The sequence below is a fragment of the Microtus pennsylvanicus genome, chromosome 21 (assembly GCF_037038515.1).
Source record: "Microtus pennsylvanicus isolate mMicPen1 chromosome 21, mMicPen1.hap1, whole genome shotgun sequence".
Taxonomy (NCBI): Eukaryota; Metazoa; Chordata; class Mammalia; order Rodentia; family Cricetidae; genus Microtus; species Microtus pennsylvanicus.
The window spans coordinates 13,427,570-13,448,270 of record NC_134599.1 but is presented as its reverse complement, the minus strand read 5'-3'; the positions used below and the strand labels follow the sequence as shown (position 1 = coordinate 13,448,270).

The 20,701-nt window shown below is 49.7% G+C and overlaps 1 protein-coding gene across 1 annotated transcript; it reads right to left on the bottom strand.

Moving 5' to 3' along the window:
* Positions 1 to 4,022: 4,022 nt before the first annotated feature.
* Positions 4,023 to 16,801, bottom strand: Ghrhr (growth hormone releasing hormone receptor). The gene is made up of 13 exons (XM_075955406.1): positions 16,745 to 16,801; positions 13,337 to 13,439; positions 13,109 to 13,216; positions 12,419 to 12,516; positions 11,394 to 11,491; positions 10,455 to 10,587; positions 9,066 to 9,219; positions 8,713 to 8,773; positions 8,222 to 8,291; positions 7,613 to 7,704; positions 6,939 to 7,068; positions 5,774 to 5,815; positions 4,023 to 4,148 (listed from the first exon to the last, which is right to left on the bottom strand). Exons 1-13 carry the CDS (start codon positions 16,799 to 16,801, stop codon positions 4,023 to 4,025), a joined length of 1,272 nt encoding a protein of 423 aa, XP_075811521.1.
* Between the last annotated feature and the right edge of the window lie 3,900 nt (positions 16,802 to 20,701).

Below are 20,701 nucleotides of genomic sequence, written 5' to 3'. Positions count from 1 at the left end.
CATGTGTGTGCCGTTGCTGTGAATGAAACCAGGACTTGGTACTTACTAGGAAAGTGGTCAACCACCCTACTACTAAGCCCTTCACTTGGTCCTAAAAAGGAATCTACACAGCACTGGCTCATGCAGTTATGGAAGTCTGCTCTCACAGGAGAGCCTTGTGAAGGCCTGGGTACTATACCGGAAGGCCTGAGAACTAAGGTCAGCCAGGTACATTTTTCCAGTTCAATGGTGAGACAGAGAAGGTGTACACCCAGACTTCTGTATTTCTATCCAATGACCTTGGGAAAGGCCAAGTGTGTGACCTGGCCCACCCATTCACACCCTTCCAGTACCTAAACAACTCCTAGTTAAATGCCCCATCGAGGGAACACATAAAACTAACCTTACCTTCCCCTATCAGTCTCTAAACCCTGAGAAGATCACCATTATCTCCACTAGCACATCACTGTCACTGAGCCTGATACTTACCTAATACCTAATGAAGGAACAGGAAGACCAGTCAGGAATGAAACCCAAGAGAGTCCCTGGGAGCTGCAAAACCAGGTCCGGGGCTCGCCATCCTCCACCTGCTTCCTCAAAGCATAGCTCCCAGCATGGAATCAGACAGTCTTGAGCCACAGTCTTGTCAGCGGGGCAGCAGAGCCAGGACAGACCACTGTGCAGCCCAGTGCGCTGGGTTTTAATAGTCAGCCAAGCACTTGCTCCCTAGCCATCCCTGCAGCCACCCACACCCTCCGCTCTAATCCTACACATCCAACATGGCGGTTCTCACAACCAGCCCCAGGCTCTACCTTAAAGCTTTCCATATTCCTCGGAGTGGAGAAGCCTTCATTCCTTCCCTCCTGCTCTCTCCTCCTCCTTCTCTCCTCCATTCCCTCCCTCCCTTCCCTCCCTTCCATCCTTTTCTTTCTTTTTGTCTCCATACAAAACTCCTCTCAGAACCTGAAAAGAGGTGCCAAGAGGAGTGTGGTGACTGGAAAACGGACAAGGATTTTCCTCAAAAAGAAGCCAAGGTCCTCAGGAAACCCCCTGTGGCCTGACCCTTGCACAGAGAGAGACCCCATGGGACACTGATTATCCTGTCTCCTCAGAACTCTCTCTGCTTATACAGTTCTTACTCAACTCGGCTCCCCTTCTTCAAAGACGGAAGAAGGGGGGGCCCTTCTTCCACCTACGTCTTAGACTTGCTGAGCCCCAAGCCAGATCCTGGGAGTCTCTGTCCTCTCCAGATCAGGACTTCTCCAGGGACTATCAACTGCCCAGCTCCCAATCTTGGCCACAGTTCATATGCCACCTGGTGGCCAGGACGAACATTGCTTTTTCTCTCCCCCCAAGTGTCCTTTCCAGACACGGGTTCTATACTGAACTATACACCAGCCCATATCGTGTCCCTCATGAAAACCCTCAGGCAACACCTTCTAGCCAGCCTCTCCTACCACCAAGAGAAAGCCAAGATTCTGAGAGAGGGAGAGTGGCCAGTCAAGAAATCTGTTGAGAACTTGATGGTGCCAATATATTAAGACTCCAGAGCCCTGTCACGGAGTAGAGTAAAGAAGTGGTGGGAATCTGAAGCTCAGAATGAAATTGGTAGGGACCAAGAAGTAACCACAATAAAACCCCTAGGGTGAGATGCATAATCCACAAAGCCAGTATTTCCACCAAAGCTGACAACATAAACTCCATTAGGTAAGTACTACTTAGTCACTAACTAGCGTTTACTGCCACCAACCATTAACTAGCAACTAACTTTCCATTAACCATTGATACTCAGCACTAACAATGATTGATACTAGACTCTGCTAACACTAACTAGCTGCTCACCACTAATTAACCACTGTTAAGCGAGAAAGCTCTAGACCACCTATGCAGGGAGTCCTCTGTATTTGGTGCAAATCTAGAAGAGTCAAATCTGTAAGTCTCTGTTTATTTTGAATCTCCACACACCCACTTTCCGGTGTTCATGATGAATTTCGTGAAAGAGAGAGTTTTACCACAACTTTAAGAAATCCCTGTAATACAGTTCCTCATGTCATGGTTACCCCCAACCATAAAATTATTTCCATTGCTGCTTCATAACTGAAATCTTCTTACAAATCATAGTTTGCTATAAATCATAATCTAAATATCTGATATGCAAAGACATCTGATATGCAACCCTTATGGAAGAATAATTTGACCTCTAAGAGGGTCATGAACCACAGGTTGAGAACCGCTGGGCTAGACAGATGAAGAGATCTGAGCTCTTAGGGCAGCAGGATAAAGAGAGGAGGAGGGCTGTGTAGTGCAGGCAAGGCTTCCTGCGAGGGGGGAGCTGGGCTCTGCAGAACATGGCTGCTGTGGTAGACCAAGCAGAAGAGGGGTTGTACGCTGACAAAACACTGTTTATACTTCCTCCTCCCGTCCTGATTAAATCCCCCACCCCATCAGTCAGCAAGCAAGTCCCTGGGGACAGCGCCTGCTCTCTTTCCCCTTCCTCCTGCCAAGAAGGAGGGTGGAAGACGAGGGAGGGTGAGGATGTCTAGCATCAAGGCAGCCTGCAGTGAGTGAGAGCAGCTGGCCATAGGCTCAGACATAGACGGACCTACATTAGTATCTGAGTGGGGACAATCCCCCATAATCTCATATGCTTGAACACTCGGTCCCTAGAGAGCGCTGTCTAGTGAGGCTGTGGAATCTTCAGAACGAGGCCTTGGTGGAAGGGATGGAGAATGGGTGTTATAGGGTGCAGCCTGACCTGATTCTCGCTCTGGCCAGAGCTCCCATCTTCCTGACTGTTGGTGCAATGAAACCAACTGTCATGACCCAGCTGAACCAGGTGAGAACCATTGCCCTCCAACCATGCTTTCCCACCATGGTGAAGTGTACCTTCTTAAACGGTGAGCCAAAATAAGTTCTCTTTCCCTTAAGTTGCTTCTTTCTGGTACTTTTTCATGATGGTGAAAAATGTTATCAAACCCAGAACCCTAACAGGAGAACAAAGGGGAAAGATGCAAAGTTGGGGACTCCCCGCCTCTTGAGAAAAGACTAGAGTTGTGCGCAATTTCCAGACCAAGCTCAGACTGCGAACAGACACAAGAAGGGTCTGTTCAGGCTCGTTTGACATCAAGGAAAAGGGACCAACAGCACCCTGCCACTTTACACCTGTTTAGCTTGTAAACATTAAAAGGAGGGAGGATGCCAAGTGCTCACTGGGCTGCAGGGATTGCCCAAGGACAAGGGCTGTTAGGATACTGATTCGCAAGCCCGCAATCTGGTACCACCGAATCGTATCAAAGGGGGTTGTAACTACTACCCCAAGGCTGTCTTCCTGATCTGAGTCCCAGAGAAAGGCTTGTCTTACAGTCCTTGGGAGGACAGGCAGATGGGTGCTCATCTAGCGGGAGGGGGCTGGGCAACCCTTGGGCAATGGTATCAGGTGGCATGGTGCAGTCAAAACAGGGCACCAGATGTTCTGATGTACATCCAGCCATACAGCGGAGCTCCTAAAAGCACAGTGCTGGGGGCAAACGCTAGTGGCACGATGAGACACACGACGGATAGCATTTATTTAAATTCAAATACAGACACGTGGCACACTCCACACTAGCAAGACACAAAGAAACGCAAAGATTCGCATCTTTGCCTGTGGGAGGAGGGGGGTGGGAGTGGGGGTTAGGACAAAAGAGAGAGCATGCTTTTAAAAAATAAATAAAACATGAGAATTCTCAAAGAGACAAATGGCGATAAGGCAGCCGGAGCCAAGGGATGAGGAATGCCCCGGAAGTACAATAATAGCTGCTACAAGAGCTACCCTTTCGGAGCCACATTGACTCAAGCACAGATCATTCATGTTCTAGTTTATGGGTTTCTCTGGGGCTTGGGCAATAGCCCTAGATGGGAGGAAAGAATAGATGGGGGCAGAGACAGGAACTGAGAAAGTCGGAGGTTGACATACAGGGACCTAGAGAAAGCAGATGCAGAGAACTCAGTGGCATGGTAGTTTGAGAACAGGGATTGGAGCTCAGCTCCTGCTGATGTTTGGCCTAGCACTCCGAGGTCAGCACCTTCATTCTCGATCGGGGCAGTGTGGTCCACTCAGTGCAGGTCCGACGAGCTGGCAGAAGTTCAGGGTCGTGGCCATACCATTTGCGTGAAATCTCCGTCCTCACCTCCACAGACAAAGGAGAGGAACTTAGAGAGATCCCACGGACACTCCTCAGTTCAACCCCAGAAGACTAAAGGTACTGCCTCGACAGATGAGGCGGGAGAAACAAGGCAGGCAAGGGAAGCCTGGGCATGGGCTTTGCCAAGTACAGCCTCTGGAGGACACTCCTCCCTCCATCCTTGGAGTGTTTCTGGCATTTGTCTTTAACACCTCGTCTTTCCACACTGCCTGTGTCCGAGGCCAGTTAAACATAGTGAGTACCTCTCTGCCTGCTGGCCCAATCACCAGGTGGTCCTCTCTGAGTGACTCTGACCCACCCTTGTCTTAAGGTTCAAGTCCTGGGGGCCAGTGGAGAGAGAAAGCTGGGAAGAGGGAGTAGGGCAGTCTATATCTGTGTCTGGCTGAGAGACATTCTTCCTGATAGCTAATTTGGGGCTATATAAAAGAGAAAAGGGAAACTGGTTCCCAGAACTGCCCCAAAGTAGAAAGGGTAATTAATTGAAAGGAAGTGAGGTAGGTCCCTATTACCAAAAGTATGCAACCACCTCATGTCTAGCTTTGCTCCATATAACAGACCCCCTCATAACTTACTTTCTGTGTGAGCTCCTTTCCCCGACAAACTCACCTCAGTGATCTCTTGACCCCACCCCCTTCCAGGGCTCCCAGGACCCTTGGGACTGCTATACTCAGATACTATGGCCTTTATAAGGCTGAACAAGACTCAGAGACCAGGTTGGGTGCACTGAGAGTCTCAGAGGGAGAGGTCAGTTGGGGACAGGTTTGGCAGGTAAGACAGGATGGATGGACAGATGGATGGAAAGAAAGATGAGATGATGTGCAGGTTAAGGGAAAGACAGAAGGAAGGAGGAGGAGAAGAAAGAAGGAAGGGATTTCTCAGCAGTAGAGAAACAGGACAGGAGTTGGCCAGATGGCCTCAGAGCCCATGGCAAACGCAAAGACATCAGGAGGATCCGTGGCCCTGCTTGTGCACAATGCCAGAGTCCTAGGGGTCTGGACCCGGCTGAATTCTCCCTGCCTCCACACAGCAGGACATTCACAAGGGGAGAAACGCTAGGGTCTTCGGAGTGACCATCTCTTTCCACCAGCCTGCCTTCTTCTGTGGTCTCTTACGTGCCATGGTCTCTGTTCTGTCTGCTTGCTTCAGCTCTGCCTCCACTCTGGTGTCCTAGTCTAGATTCCCTGTCCTCTAGAAGTTTCCTGTTTCCTGTTCTGCTCTGGCTCTTCTGGTCTCTGCATCTGATGCTTTACCCCAGTTCCTTCTATATGAACGTCTTACTTTTCTTGGTTTCTGTCTCTGTTCTTTCATCCTCTGTCCACCAACTGATCTACTTTGTCCTCTACCCTTCCCTGACCCCTGAAAGACCTCCCCCATCTCATAAATGGGTAGTCAAACCTATCCCAACTCAGAGGAAGGATGTGTACTAGGTGTTCATCAAGTATTTAGATTCAATTTGATTCAGGATCAAGACCTACTCCCACAGAGGATCACAAGAGTGGAGGATTATGGGAGTTAGCCTAGCAGGAATTTACAGGGCCAGGGCAAAAGAAACGGAGATGAAGAGAAATTCTACTTGTTGAGTAAACATGAGTCATTGGGAGCACACGTACCTCTTGGTTGAGGAAGCAATAGAGAACAGCAACAATGAAGCCCTGTGGGATCAAAGAGGAAGGAAGGACCTCATCAGAACACTTTCTCTGGCCTTGGAACATGGTAGTTTTTCTACTGTTTTCTCCCTCACTCTTCACTCACAGCGCAGTAGACATACCAAGCCATGCCTGCATGGGCTGTATAGATAGCCCCATCTCACGATGTATCTTCATTTCTGTATCTGCATTAGCGAGCACACAGCCTGATGCATGATAGGTACTCGGTAAGACTGAAAAGATTAGATGGATGACTAAGCAAACGGATGGACGGATGGATGGATGGATGATGGATGGATGGATGGATGGATGGATGGATGGATGGATGAATGGATGGGTGGATGGGTGGATGGATGGGTGGATGGATGGATGGATGGGTGGGTGGATGGATGGATGGGTGGGTGGAGAGTGGGTGCAATGATACAGGAGTAAGTGGGGCAGATGGAAGGAAGGAGGAAAGAAACAAAAGAAAGAAAATGATGTAAAGGGATAAAACCGGACTTGCTGAACATAGCGGACAATGAGGACTACTGAGAACTCAAAAACAATGGCGATGGGTTTTTGATCCTACTGCACGTACTGGCTTTGTGGTAGCCTAGGCAATTTGGATGCTCACCTTACTAAACCTGGATGGAGGTGGGTGGTCCTTGGGCTTCCCACAGGTCAGGGAACCCTGATTGCTCTTCGAGCTGATGAGGGAGAGGGACTTGATTGGGGGAGGGGGAGGGAAATGGGAGGCGGTGGCGGGGAGGAGGCAGAAATCCTTAATAAATAAATAAATTTAAAAAAAATTAAAAAAAGAAAATGATGTAAAGATGTATAGGTGAGTGGGTAGGTGTTTCAATTGATCAGCTGGTGACAAATGATGGAAAATAAATGAGAGGGAGGAAGAAAAAAAGAATTGATGGATAGGTAGGTAGCGATGGATGGTAGGAAGAAATGGTGCTGAATTGATTAACATATATTGAATGGCAGATGAGTTGGTGATTAAGTGGGTGAGTAAATGTGCACATGGGTAGATGGATAGATGGATGGATAACTGAATAACAATAGACCTCAGCCTAACATGAATTTAGTCAAGGTTAGCTGCCTTAGTGCTTGGAAGGAATACCTGTGGGGAGGATCTCACCTGGAAGGAGCCCAGTCCCAGCTCCAAGGGTAGGCGGATGCCCAGGCCAGCACTGTCAGGCAGGAAGTTGAAGATGATGTAATGAATTCCAAACAGCGGGATAAGGAGAAGTGTTGACTTGGAAAGCCGCCTTGAAGAAGACAAATTCTAGATTATGAGGCTGCCCACCATCATCCACACTGGAGACTCTGTCCTCCCCACAAATCTCTGAACTTCTTTACTTTAAGGCCAACCCACTGTGGTGGCCATGTAGTTACCCCAGCTACTCCAGAGTCTATATACATCTTTCCAAGTCTGGTTCTTCCAAGAAGCCTTCTCCAATTCTCCCTTTCCCCATCTAGATATAATCTGCTAATCTGCTTCTCCAGGCCCCCTTAGGAACAGATGAAGCGTTTGTCAGCCATTTGCCATGATAACTGGCAGTTTTGTGTCCCACTTTCAAGTACTGTGATCTCATGGGAGGCAGGCGTCAGATCTGTTCTCTCTCTAGGGGACATAGGGAGGGAAGAGGACAGGACCAGGGTAATAAACAGCTTCCAGAGGAGACACAAACAAATGTCATTTTTGCCGAGCGCTTTTCACGAGGCTTATCACGCTCAAATATATACCACACACAGACACACAGAGAGAGACACACATGCATACACATATAAGCACGAACACATGCACTGTACCAGTACTGAGCCCGTGTGTGGAGGCCTCCCTGTGCAGGCTCTAGCTTCCTCAGCAGAATGCGAATTATATTGAGAAACAACCCAAAGTTCACCTAGAAACGAGGCAAAGGAAAGAGGTTGCAAAAGTCAGAGGCAGCACTAGGTGGCCTAGGATTTGCCCCAGTCCTTCGGTGACCAGGAACCTCAAGCCCATGAGGTGCAAGTCAGGGAAAGACTGAGGGCTCCTCCTCCCTCTCCAGCCCTGGCAGCAAGGATGAGAGTCAGGTCTAGCCACCTGTCTCCATCCACCTCAGGGTCACTCGGGTATAGAGCAGCTGTCCGTCACTGGGGCAGTTTCTCTGCTGGGGAGAAATCCCACGCCCATAGGACCCATGCATGTCACGTGCCATCCCAGCCCGAGATGCTCTGCAAGTCAGCCCCATGGAAACCAGAAAACATGCCTAGGAGCTGACAAACCTAGTGGTTATGGCCCAGAGAGGCTGCCAGAGAAGCTAGGTTATCGGTTTCCTGATTCCCTCCAGGTAGCCATGTTACCACCCCTGCAGGACCATACAAAGAAACTTGGAGGCTGGCTGGATAAAGCAAAGGACACTGGCCTCAGAGACTGACCCCAACAGAGAGGACTATGGGCCCTTTGATGATCCACCAGTAGGGGGAGCTGTCGTCTAGGTCCCAGCACCTGGGAAGAAGACAGCCTGGGCTTGAAGGCGCCCCTTTTCTACAGTGATGACCACCTCCTCAACAAACATCCTATGGCTTCTGGGAGCCTCTCCCGTCTAATGCTCAGAGCTTCAGCCTCACTCCATCTCCCTCTGGCCTGATCTTTCTCAGTCTTTCCACAGGAAAGCCCCAGTGAAGGCTGGCTAACGCTTCTCATCCTCATTCAGACTTTTCCTTTCCTGTAAAAAGGCCTGCTCAGACAGAGCTGGTCTCCGGAGATGCAGCTCTGACATCCTCTCCTGCCTGAGCTCGTGACTACTCCGTGCTACCAGCAGCCTGCCCACCAGCGACACTCTAAGCTACGGGCTCCCTCCTCCTCCTCAGATGGTCTACTACAGGCCCTGCTGACAGCATGGGGGTGAGGAAGTTGCGATACTCACGCAGTGTCCTCGAAAGCCAGTTTGCAGCCCACCCATGTACCAGTGCATAGCACAGGGAGCCCTGTGGGTGAGACAGCGCTGGGGTGAGTGAGCTCCCTGCGCTCTGCGCTCTGAGTTTAGCCTCCACTTCCCACCAGTCTGTTAGCCATGTGCAGACAGTAATAGTGGGGACCAAGCAATGGCTTGGGGGGGATCTGGTTTACCTCCCAATGCTCAGTACAGGACTGTGGCCTGTCTCTTCCCCTCCCTGGGCCTCAGAGTCTCCCACAATGTGAAATGCCTCTTTATGAGCTCCCAGGGGCCTTCCCAGCCTCTACCTCCCCTATGGTGGCCAGTGACCCCTTGATGCTCACCCCAGCCAGCAAAAACCAGCCACCAGAAAGCTGGTTTGCACCTGGGAGATGTGGAGGCCAACAAGCAGCTCAGGTAGACAGCTTCCGCCAGCAGCCAGCTGAAGTTGGTCATGGTGGCAAAATGGGAGATGGCCACGGAGACCTTACACAGGATCTGGAAGCACAGTGGTGATGCTTCAGGGCTTTGGCTCCCGTCGGATCTCTTTCACCCCCACCGAGACACCAAACCCTCAGGTCCACTTCTATACCCTGGCCTGGACCACGCCGGGCCTTGGGCTGCCCCAAAAGGAATTTGACAATATAATTGTGATAGGCAGAGGACAGGCAGGTTGGGTTCACGTGTGCCTTCTGTCAAACATGCCAACCACATCAGCCTCAGTGTTCTCTGTGAAAGGAAGAACTCCAGGATCTCTCACGGCCTTGTCTCGGGGCCACTAAGACCTGCTCTAGTTCTTCTGCCGTAGGCCTTTCCAAAGCTAGAGTTCCTTTTTAGAGTGATAGCTATGGCCTAGTTGTCCGTGCACAGCTTTGGTCTGGGAATACAGGATACTCTCAGCATAGATGCGACCATCTGCCTTGCTCCCTCTCCTACCTATGGGGGCAACAGTACCAACTCTGAGCCAGCCCAGCTGCCCAAACTCTATCCATTCCCCAGCTGTGTGACTAGGTGACCTGGCCAGCTGCCCCTTGTTAGCAAAACGGGATTAAAGTGGGGCTTTCAAGGCATTTTAAGATCAAAGGAGATAATTCATGTAAAGTACTTGGTGTGCTGCCCGGCCTAAGTAAGTGCACAGCGCATTCAGTAATTAGTTCATTAATTAAACCCGGCCCCTTGTTGATCTGGGGAGTCACTTGTCTATTCATTTCCAGAGCACTCTCAAAGACCTTGAACTCTGACCTCTTTGGTTTTCAATCCACTTCTCTCCTCTCCTTCCTCTGCTCCTCCACTTACAATTTCCACTTCAGAGGCTCTACCCCAGACTCTCCCATTACTGAGAGCTTCCTCCCTGTCTTTCCAGTGTTGTGCCAGCGCAGCTCCAAGGTCACCTCCTCCTTAAAGCCTTTTTGTTCTCTTAGTTGTCCGCTTTCTCCATGCACTGGTTCGTCCCCAGATCTGGGGTGCCTACTGTCCTCTAGGTGCTTCTGGAAGGAGGGACCGAGCTCCACCTGGATCCTTGTATACTCATTTTTAAAGGTAGCTTGGATTGGCACTGCAGCCTTTGAATATGTGGGGAAAAGCTTGAGGCTTCCTTCACTTGTCATTGGTCATGAGTACAGGGTCAGCCTGTGTGGCAACAGCCTAGGCAATTCAGGCCTGCCCTCTGCCCTCTGCCCTCTGCCCTCAGCCCTCTTCCCCCTGTCCCAACCCCCTCCAGCCAGGGCCTTTACAGTGGACAAGCCGCAGTGGTCTGTGCCATCACCCTGGAAGAGGGCAGCATCCTTCAGGAACACAGCGCTGGCCTTGAGGATGAAAGTGACAAAGAGCTGCATGTGGATGTAGTTCCGGGGGCAGTGGAGCCTCCTGGAAGGGACAGGAGAGATGAATAAAGAATCTGGCTGCAAAGGGCTTCCTGGGGCCCGCAATAGGCCTGGCATGGCTGGGAAGCTAGGCACAAGCCAGCAAATGCAAAGCAGCCAGTGCCACATCAAATGCAATCAAACCCAGAGAACTGAGTAGAAGTGAATAGTGTGCCAGTCTGACCCTGAAGGTCAGCTGACCAGCCTCCTCCTGGGCTAGGTTCAAATACAGGAGCAAGGTAACTACAGCCCCATCTTCAGACAGCTCTGTGATTGTGGGTGTAGAGGCAGTCACAGCCCAGCATGGCCTAGGGGAGCCTCTAGGTATCAGGGAGACACAGTCCCACGGGAAACTCAGTCTCTGACGGCTGGAAACCATTGCACCCAGAAGTAAGGGCTGAGGGTGACCAAGGTAGTAGAGCCCATACAGGGGACCCTGGATTCAATCCCCAATCCTGGAAACAAAACAAAAAGCACTATAATGCTCAGAAGGCTACAACCATCAAAGGGTATCACACAGGGGCAAGGAGGATTCTTAGAACCCGAGGAAAGCTGAGCTTCCAGGGATGGCAGGAAAAAGAAAAAGAAGGCCCTGGAAGCAAACAGATTGAGCTCTGTGTGAGCGGAGGTGTGGCCACAGAACTGAGTTCTGGTGTGTGAAGAGATGAGATGGGCCACACATTGGGGAAAAGGCAAGAAGTCAGCAATGAGCATCTCACCTAGCTCTGAGCCCCTCTTGACCATCCAGGCAAAGAACTAGGCTTGGTCCTGGGACAAGAGGTTACTGAGCAAGTGACAAGGGTGGCAAACCTGAGAGCAACCAAGATGGCAATAGCCAAGCAGAGGGCTACAATGGAGATGCTGTGGCCTGTGGTGTAGATGATCTTCACGGTGGAGAAGTAAGATTTCTGGGGACAGAAGAACGGTTCGGCAGTCAAGCAGGTAGTCTGCGGCTCCACCCACTGCCCCCTCCTGGATGCCGCAGAAAGCCCCGTTTGGGCACTGAGCCTGCAGGTGGAGAAGCTGAACATTCACAATTGCACTGGAAGTGGGGAGAGGGGGCAGAAACCACCTCCCTGGGGAGTAATGAAAGCCCAAGGTAAAATCGACACCAGCGAGCTACCCGTTTGAGAACACAGTCACCCCCAGATAAAGGTGACATCCAGGGCACCAGGAACAGCCACAGGCAGGCAGGGAAGGGCTCATTGAGGCCCAAGTGTTTGAATCGGTCAGAGCTGGAGTGTAGCAGGGCCAGGGGCTGCCTCTACTCGGGCTCTGCTGTTCAGGCAATCCCTGTCTGTGCCACTCTGGCTTGTACCTACATCTTTTGCTCATAGGGCTGAAGGAAATGGAATTGTGCGTGTGGATGGGTCTTGTGGAGACCCTGTGGGTATGCTGTGTGGAGAATGTGCGTATGCTGCACAGAGCCAAGGCTCTCTGTGACTACATCCTTGAGTTCCCACTCACCATGCAGCAGCCCTGTACGCTGTCCTATCGGCTGAGGACCAGAGAAAGCAAGAGCTTCTTGCCCCACGTAGCCGGCAGTCCTTGCTTTCTCTGAAACAACCAAAGCCTCTCCACTGGAAACTGAGAACGGAAAAGGCTGGCCAAGAGGAGAGTGACTCCAGCGTCCCTTCTCCCTCAAAGCAAAGTAATCCGTGTCAACCTTGAGTAAAGGGACCATCTTCACTAGGCACTTTACTGCCATCTGCTGGACAACTCCTTTAACTACTATGACCACATGACGGCTACAGAGGGGAAAGAAAGGCAGCCACCTACCATTCCTTTAGCAGCAGTTGTGGCCACCTTCCTCGAAGATACTAAGAGTCGCTTACCTCCTCAGTTAGCAGCTCCAAGGGCACAGGGCAAGCCACGGGGTATGGTGGGAAGGGATCAGACCAGCCAGCGTTAGTACAGTCTCTCTTCACATCCCCTAGGGGCAAGCAAGAGTCTCTGCAGATTTTCTCCCTTTCCCAGAAGATGGTGGGAGGGCCCTGGTTGTCAATCAAGTGCCCCGGTGAGGTATGCACAAGGAGTTCTTAAACACAGGGAGAGAAGAGTCCTCCTCTCTAGAGACCAGAGTTCCAGACCAGCCTGGTCTGCCTCTGGCCTCCAAGAGACCTGTTGAATAGTATTCAACTGAGGAACACAGAGTGGAGAATGATGGGCCTCTACATCGTAAGGGCAGGTGGGAAGAAAGCAGATGCCCTCTGCCCCGTAAGAGGCAGGAAGGCCTGGTGGTGAAGTGGAGAAAGCAGTGCCTCTCATCCTTCTCAGCGTGGTACCACCTCCTGGCAACGGCCAGAGAGCACTGGGTGGGTGACAGCCCCCCCCCCATGTTCTCACTGATCCTACACTGTGAGGTTAAACTATTATCCTTATTCAGGATGACTAAAAATTGTCAGGGTAACATGGTGGGGGGGGGGAGGTCATGCTTAAACCCAGGACGCCTGTCCCCAAATCAGTGATGTACAACCCAGAAAGGATCACCACATCCCCACCCTGGCCATACCTAGGCCACTCACCTGGCTCTGAGCTGAAGTGAGAGAAGAAGTCAGGGCAAGGGAGGACCACCCACTGGCCAGAACCTGTCGGGGGCCAACACAGCAGCCCATCCCAGGTCCCAGGGCAGCCTAGGTGAAGAGAAAGAAGACACGGGGTGACCTAGAAAGGGAAGCTGATATGGCCATTCTGAAGGGCAACCTGGAAGATATGTCAGGATCAGGGAGGATCCATCCCCTATTCCCTCATACCCAGGGAGGTGTTGTTGGTCCCCTCTACCACCTGAAGACATGCGAGCTCATCCTCTCTCAGCTGAGTGATGACGTCACATTCCGAATGGAGGTGACCCAGGGCCTATGAGAAACAGTGACAGGATGAGCCAAGCCCACTGGCAGCCTCCAGTTCTCAAGTTCTAATGATCTAAAGACAGAGACCAAGCTGGACACATCTCTGTGCCCCACTGGAATCCAGGCATGCTTGGTGGGTAGTGAGGCATGAAGGGGGGGGGGATGGAGGGAAAGTTCAGAAAGAAGAGAGGAGTGGGGGGAAAGAGAGCAGAGGGGGAGAGGAAGGAAAAGAAGAGAGGGTCAGAGAGAGAGGGGGGAAGGAGGGAGGGTCAGATGCACTCTTCCATTTCATGGCAGTAAGGTCTGAGACACGTTAAAGAAAGCCATCTAAAGTTACTACAGAACATGACAGTCCCTAACATGGCCTCTCCTTTTTCCCCCACCCCCTGCTCTATATTCCTAGGTCCTGGAAGTGTTTTTCTGCATAAACAACCCTGGTAGGTAGAACAATGGTCACAAAGATGTTCATTTCCCAATCCACAAAGCCCAACCCAACCAAGGAACTTAGCAGATATGATCACCAAGCAGGAAGATGTCCTTGGTTATCTGATGGGGGCCAGAGTCATCACAGGGGGCCACAGAGACCAAGTCAGAGAGGAAATGATGGAAAGAGAGGTTATATGGGGTTACTGCGCTTACTGAAGATGAAGAAAAGCCTCAGGCCAGGGAAGGAAACTAGACACCACAATCTTTTTTTTTTTCAGGTGGAAGAAGAGCAACCTTTATTTTGCTCAGCAACCTTATATACCTCTACTCCTCTGTGGAGACCCACCGGCCAGGAAGAACACAAACATTCTTGTCAATTACAGACCACAAGGAAGTTCCCCTGCCGGTCAGGGGAAGTGAGGGCAGCTGGATCACAACAACTCCCCCTCTTTTATTTTATAATACCTTGCCTGTCATGGGGAATAGCCCTCTAATATTCCCTGTCTTAGGTGCCCCCAAAGTATTGCCAGTCAGTCGCTACACAGACACATAGCCCTAGACCAAGGATCCCCAGGACTGACAGTGCCAAGGAGCCAGACCAGTGCTGCAACCATCTAGCATGCACTAACTGGGTGGTAAAATTAACAAAAGCAGTATTCCAAATCCCTCTCATATGACAGTTGAGTTCCGTAACAGTAGCAGAAGCATGCAATACAGTGCCATGAGTAACACACATAACATGATAAACAGTTGAAAAGTCCAAAGATAGTCCACTTGCTCCTGAACCAGAGCCACTTATTGGTTCAAGGACAATATGTCCAAATGAATATGTCCATTAAGATCATTCTGAACATCCAAAGCATTGCTGACTCTTTCAGCCTGCTGGTTGACAGTCTCAGCTGTCTGCACAGTCTGTGAGAGAGCAAGACCGGCAGCAGTAGCTGTGGTGGCAAAGCTCTGCTCCAGCTGCCTTCTGGCCCCAGACACACTCTCTCTGGGTCAAAACTGCTGCATGGAGTTAGAGACCACAATCTTGCCAAGCAATTAGGATTAGCATGTTGGCCTTCTGATGTGCTTCAGGCAAGTTACATGAACAAATGTGTAGGCTAGTAAGAGGTGGAGTATCCAGGTGGCTGGGAGAACAGGAAGACAATACACCTAAGAGGTAAAGGAACAATGGACAGGAAGGAAGGAGGGCCTGGGAGAAAGGGTACTAGCTGGAGGGCTGGTGGAGGGGATGAGTGTTCAGACAGACACACAGACAATGAGATAGGGGAGGATGGACACATAGGATGCATGGCAGTACGGGGAGCGATAAGGGCCCCGTATCAGGGTGACTGAGTTGATCATTAGGCAGATAGAAGGAGTTGTTTTCATGTGTGACTGGGTGATCATCAAAATTGCAGATTGGGTACCTCCTCCAGCTTGGTGACCACAAGGAATGGTCTCTAAGTTCTTCTGGACACCTTTATTTCTGAAGAGTGCTTCTGAGGCCATCTGAAGCCCAAGTGCTCCAGGCTAGGCAGAGATCTGGGATATGTCTAGGATTTGGCGTTTAATTTTCTTTAGAGAATTAGAATTTCTAACATCTCTCAAGACTTACCCATTTGCCCTTGCCAGACCAGACACACACACACACACACACACACACACACACACACACACACACACACACACACATCCTTTTCCTGACCTGACCAAGGTGGTCACCTCAAAGTTTGGGAGATAATAGTTAACTCTAGTCCTGAATCTGGTATCTATTCCAGCTGTTGAACAACAGGTTCCAGTCTAGGGTTCCCTCCCCCAACTGAAGTTTTCATGGTGCTGTGTACAGAGGAGACAGTATGAGCCCTTTGTGCTATTCAGGGAGCTCGTGGAAGTTACCCACATGACACTCCCACGCCAGCCCATGGCAAGTCAGATCACTCACCCCCTACCCCCTCCCTGAGGTATGGTAGTCCCATGGAGGGTGCCCTATAATTCTCAGTGTGGCCCAGACTAACATCAAACCCATGGTAATACTCCTGCCCTGCGAGTACCAAGACGGCAGATATGAGCAAGTGCCGAGACTACAGGCATGAGTCGTCACACCTCACGCCAAGATTTTCTTTTTACAGCCGCAAATAAAGGCTCAGGTGTCACACAGTTCACTTCACAGTCCCCAGATGCTGGCATCTTGAGTGAAGGGCAGTGAGTTACCAAAATGGGTGGTCACCCTGGGAACGCAGTAGAGGAAGAAGACAGTCTCAGTCCCCATGTGCTCCCACTAGTGTCATGGGACTCCTCCCCGACTGGCCTTTGACGCTACTTTGAGTGACCCCAAAAGTCTGCTGGGAAGTTGCAGCACATCCAGGGAAGCCTCCTCTCTTGGCCAAACCACACCCCGGTGCACAGACCAGGGAGCAGCGGCTGGTTTCTGAAGCCTCTCCAACCCTAGCATCACCACAGGAAGAGTCCCCCAATGTCACAGCTGGAAGAGTTAACTCCTCAGACCCCACAGGGACCCTAACTCCACAAGGTCGCTGGCCACACTCCCTTCAAGGAAGCATCCATTCCAGAGATGGCTGAGGAGACAGGACAATGGGAGGATGAAGGAGTGGGGCCAGCCTGGAAGTATGTGGCTTACAGAAGGGGCAAGCTCATGTGTGACAAGGCGGTCCTACCTGGCCTCGGCTATTCCAAGACAGAGTCTCTGGACATGTGTCTCTGGGACCCCCAGGGAACACAGATAAGACATGTCTGAGGGAACACGGAGACAGCTCACTTCCAGGAAGAATCTGAGACCAGTCAGGTGAAGGAGGTAGCCAGCAGACTCAGGAGGTCCCCAGCCACAGTCTGCCACCACCCAGCTGGAGACACAAGAGGAGGTCTGAGCTGGCTACTTACCACTTCCAAGAGGTTCAGCAAGCAGAGGACACAGGTACCCCACAACAGGCGGTCCATGGCGGTGATGTGTGTGCTCAGCTTCAGTGAGCCTTGGCCATTCCCTCCCAGACTATCTCTGCTGGTGCCACCTAGGCGTGCCTTCTGTTGCCTTCCCTTCCCAGGAGCTGTGTAGGCAGGGCCAGCAGAAGGGACATCCAGCTGAATATTGAGCAGAATGATGGGACATTGTGTTACTGTCAGCCCTAGATGGTACGCTGTGTCCTCAGCGGGGGGTAGCTGAGCTCTGGTACACCACCTCACTCTATGTCTGAGTGTACCTGTTCTGGCAGCAAGAATCCAGAGGACACAGATAAGACACGAGAGAGGTGACAACCACGGGGCATGGTTCCACTTAGTCAGTTTGCATTTCTATCGTTTTCTGAGCCTCAGTGGTCTTACCTAGAAGTATAGGATGGTCCCAGATCTGCATCAGAAAGAAGGGACCTCCAACATCTGTATCAGAATGAGGGGACCTCACAAAATAAGGAGCCCCAGGTCTGTTGATGGTCCAGTCTCTTCTATGGAGGGTGGAGGGTGAGCTCAAAGCCGAGGGAACCCAGAAGAAGTGGGGCAGGTGACAGTGGAGCCTGCAAGGTTTAAATGAGCTTTATGGAAGTGACCGTAAGAGTCTTGGGGTGTGGCTCAGTGATAAAGCATTTGCTCAATGTGTGTGAGGCTCTGGGCTCAAATCTCTTGCCCCATGAAACAAAGAAGCAGTCACTAACCACGGCTTAGGCTGCCCAAGAATGTGTCACATTATTTACCTGACGGGGGACACTTAGTGAGGTGACATCTGAGCATCAAGGCTCCCAACTTCACCTGGGGCTAAGCAAAGTTTCCCAAGACTCCTTCTGTCTAGAGATGACAATGAAGCCAATTAGAGGCCTCTCAAAGGGATCCCTGGAGCTGGGCCATTCAACAGGGGCAAGATATCCATCTTCCATTACAGGAGTGAAGAGACCCATTCAAATTATTTTGACTTTAAAATACAAGCTCTCAGTTGGCCAGACTAATAACAGTGTCCTAAACCAGAGTAGATCTTACTGAGCATTCGGAAATTAAAATGAATATCACCTTTAACAACCCTGAATGTTGGGGGACTTATGGGGTGTTGATTCCTGAATGGCCACTGCCATTTACAGAGCTGCTGCTGGGGGCACCAGATGTGGTTCTAGTGAATTCGTGTCATGAATGTGGAAAGCTTCCCGCCACCGCATCTGCATTTAGGAATCATCTGACATCAGCAAGGCTTTATTTTTCCACTCTTACTCGTTGTCAACAAAACGCTGAAAATATTTTCTACACATGTCGCCCAGTGTGGGTGGTACGTGGCTGCTCCCTGGCAGGCTAAGGAGACTCAGGCAGGAAGAAATCAATGGCTGTTGAAAAGACACAACTAAAAAGGGACAGAGGCCACTGCACGAGAAGAAATACATGATTGATCGCGCTTCGTAATTAGCATCTCCCCTACCAGCATTAGCGGTATTAATAATCTATACCAAGAATTCACAGCAGTTCATATTATTTAAATGAATGGCACTTAAAGAGAAACTTTGCCCCCTTGGAGACATTTAACAATGTCTGACAGTATGTTTTACGGCCACGAGCAGGGGCTGGGCCTGGGGAGAAGGGCAGCCAGGTACGGCTGGTGTGTGGTAGGCAGCTTCCATAGCCATTCAATGATCCACCCAGTCTGAAAGGTCAGCAGGACAAGACTGAACTAACCCCAGGTTTCTGCTTCCCCATGCTTTCCCCAGGACAGTCATTAGAACAGCCTGGTCACCCTGGTGTAGTGTACCACCCAGGATGTGAGTGCCCCCCAATACTTGCTTGCTGCTGTACATCTTGCTGAGCTTGTTTCCCTACCTGTAAAAAGTGAGGTGCTCTAGTTAGGGTCACTATTGCTGTGATGAAACACCATGACCAAAACAACTTGGGGAGAAACGGGTTTATTTGGCTTTCACTACCAGGTAACAATCATCACTAAGGGAAGTCAGGGCAGAAACTCAAACAAGGCAGGAACCTGGAAGCAAGAGCATGAAGAAGTGCTGCTTACTGGCTTGGTCCCCCTGGTTTGCTCAGTCTGCTTTCTTATTGAACCCAGGACTACCAGCCTGGGGGTAACACTACGCACCATGGACTGAGCCTCCCCACATCAATCATTAATCTAAAAAGTGCCCTACAGGCTAGCCTACAGCCAGATCTTACAGCAGCATTTTCTCAGGTGAGGCTCTCTCTTCTCAATGACTTTAGTTTGTGTCAAGTTGACATAAAACTCTTCCAGCACATAGGGTTAATACTAGAACCTTTCATATAGACACAGATAGACAAGAAAAGGCAGAAAGAGCCTTCTTCTAGAGCTTTGCTCTCAATAGACAATAACCAGCATGTCTGAGAATGGACCATCAACAAAGCTGGCACAGAAGACCCTTTGCATCGAAAGAGATCAGATCTCCAGCTCGCAACTGTGAAATAAAAATTTGAAAATATTTAAATCAGGCTGGAGAGATAGCTCAGCAGTTAAGAGCCCTGGTTGTTCTTCCAGAGGTCTTGAATTCAATTCTCAGCAACAACATAGTGGCTCACAGTCATCTATAGTGAGATCTGATGCCCTCTTCTGGCATAAAGTCAATAGAGTATTCATATACATTAAATAAATAAATAAATCTTTTTTGGGTTTTTTTTTTTTTTTTTGGTTTTTCGAGACAGGGTTTCTCTGTGGCTTTGGAGCCTGTCCTGGAACTAGCTCTGTAGACCAGGCTGGTCTCGAACTCACAGAGATCAGCCTGCCTCTGCCTCCCGAGTGCTGGGATTAAAGGCGTGCGCCACCGTCGCCTGGCTAAATAAATCTTTTTTAAAAAACAAAGAAAGAGGGGCTGGAGAGATGGCTCAGTGGTTAAAAGCATTTCCTGCTCTTCCAAAAGTCCTGAGTTCAATTCCCGACAACCACATGGTGGTTCACAACCATCTGTAATGATGTCTAGTGCCCTCTTCTGGCCTGCAGACATACACAGAGACAGAATATTGTATACATAATAAACAAATAAATATTTAAAAAAAAACAAAGAAAGAAAATATTTAAACCCCTAACTATAAGATAGTAGAATAATAAAAACTTTGTGAAAACAGAAATTTATTACATGATCTTAGAATAAGAAGACTTTCTTACATAATAAAATAAAGCTATAAGGGAAGAGTCTGTAAGACTGACCATATGAACATCCAAGTAAGTGCATGCTCTAGAAAGGATGCTGTGGATAAGAATGAAACAAGTTCCACACTGAAAAACACTTGCCAACAGCACCAACCAGTAGATGCCTAGCTTTCGAAATACTAATTAATCAGTAATAAAGAGAAATGCAACAGAAAACTGGGCTAAGGATGCATACATACTAGCAATTGAGAAAAGTAAAACATATATACTACCGAACAGATGAGAAGAAAATATGTTTAACATTGATAGTACTCAAGAAATGAAAAGTACTAATATACCCTTCTTTACATTGTCCTAAACTTATTTTCAGGCTTTGTTTTATTTTTAACCTGGGTATGTATTGAGAGAACAACAGTCTTGGTGCCCATGGAGGCCAGAAGGAGCCCTTGGGTCCCCTGGAGCCAGAGTTCTAGGTGATTACAAGCCTCCCAATGTGGGTAGTGGGAACCAAACCCTGGACCTCCACAAGAACAATACACATGTGCTCTTAACCAACGAGCCATCTTTTCCAAGTTTCTGGCTCAAAACTTTTGTGTTTAATAATGTACCATTATGATGATGTGAGAAAGCAGGTACCTTTAAACTGTGTGTATGTGTGTGTGTGAATGGGTGAAAATGTTATTGAGCAACTCTAAAAATAACTTGGTACAACTTACTGACTCTATGCCAACATGTCTTAAGAGCAAGAAGTTCTATTTCTTCAT

Bases quoted from the DNA above. Each gene is read 5' to 3' on its own strand.
- Ghrhr (XM_075955406.1), bottom strand. From the start codon at position 16,801: ATGGACCGCCTGTTGTGGGGTACCTGTGTCCTCTGCTTGCTGAACCTC. The intron at 12,517-13,108 runs GTGAGTGGCCTA...GCTTGCCCCTAG, and splicing joins TCACTTCAGCTCAGAGCCAG to GGGATGTGAAGAGAGACTGT. The intron at 10,588-11,393 runs GTTTGCCACCCT...TGTCCCTTCCAG, and splicing joins GCCATCTTGGTTGCTCTCAG to GAGGCTCCACTGCCCCCGGA.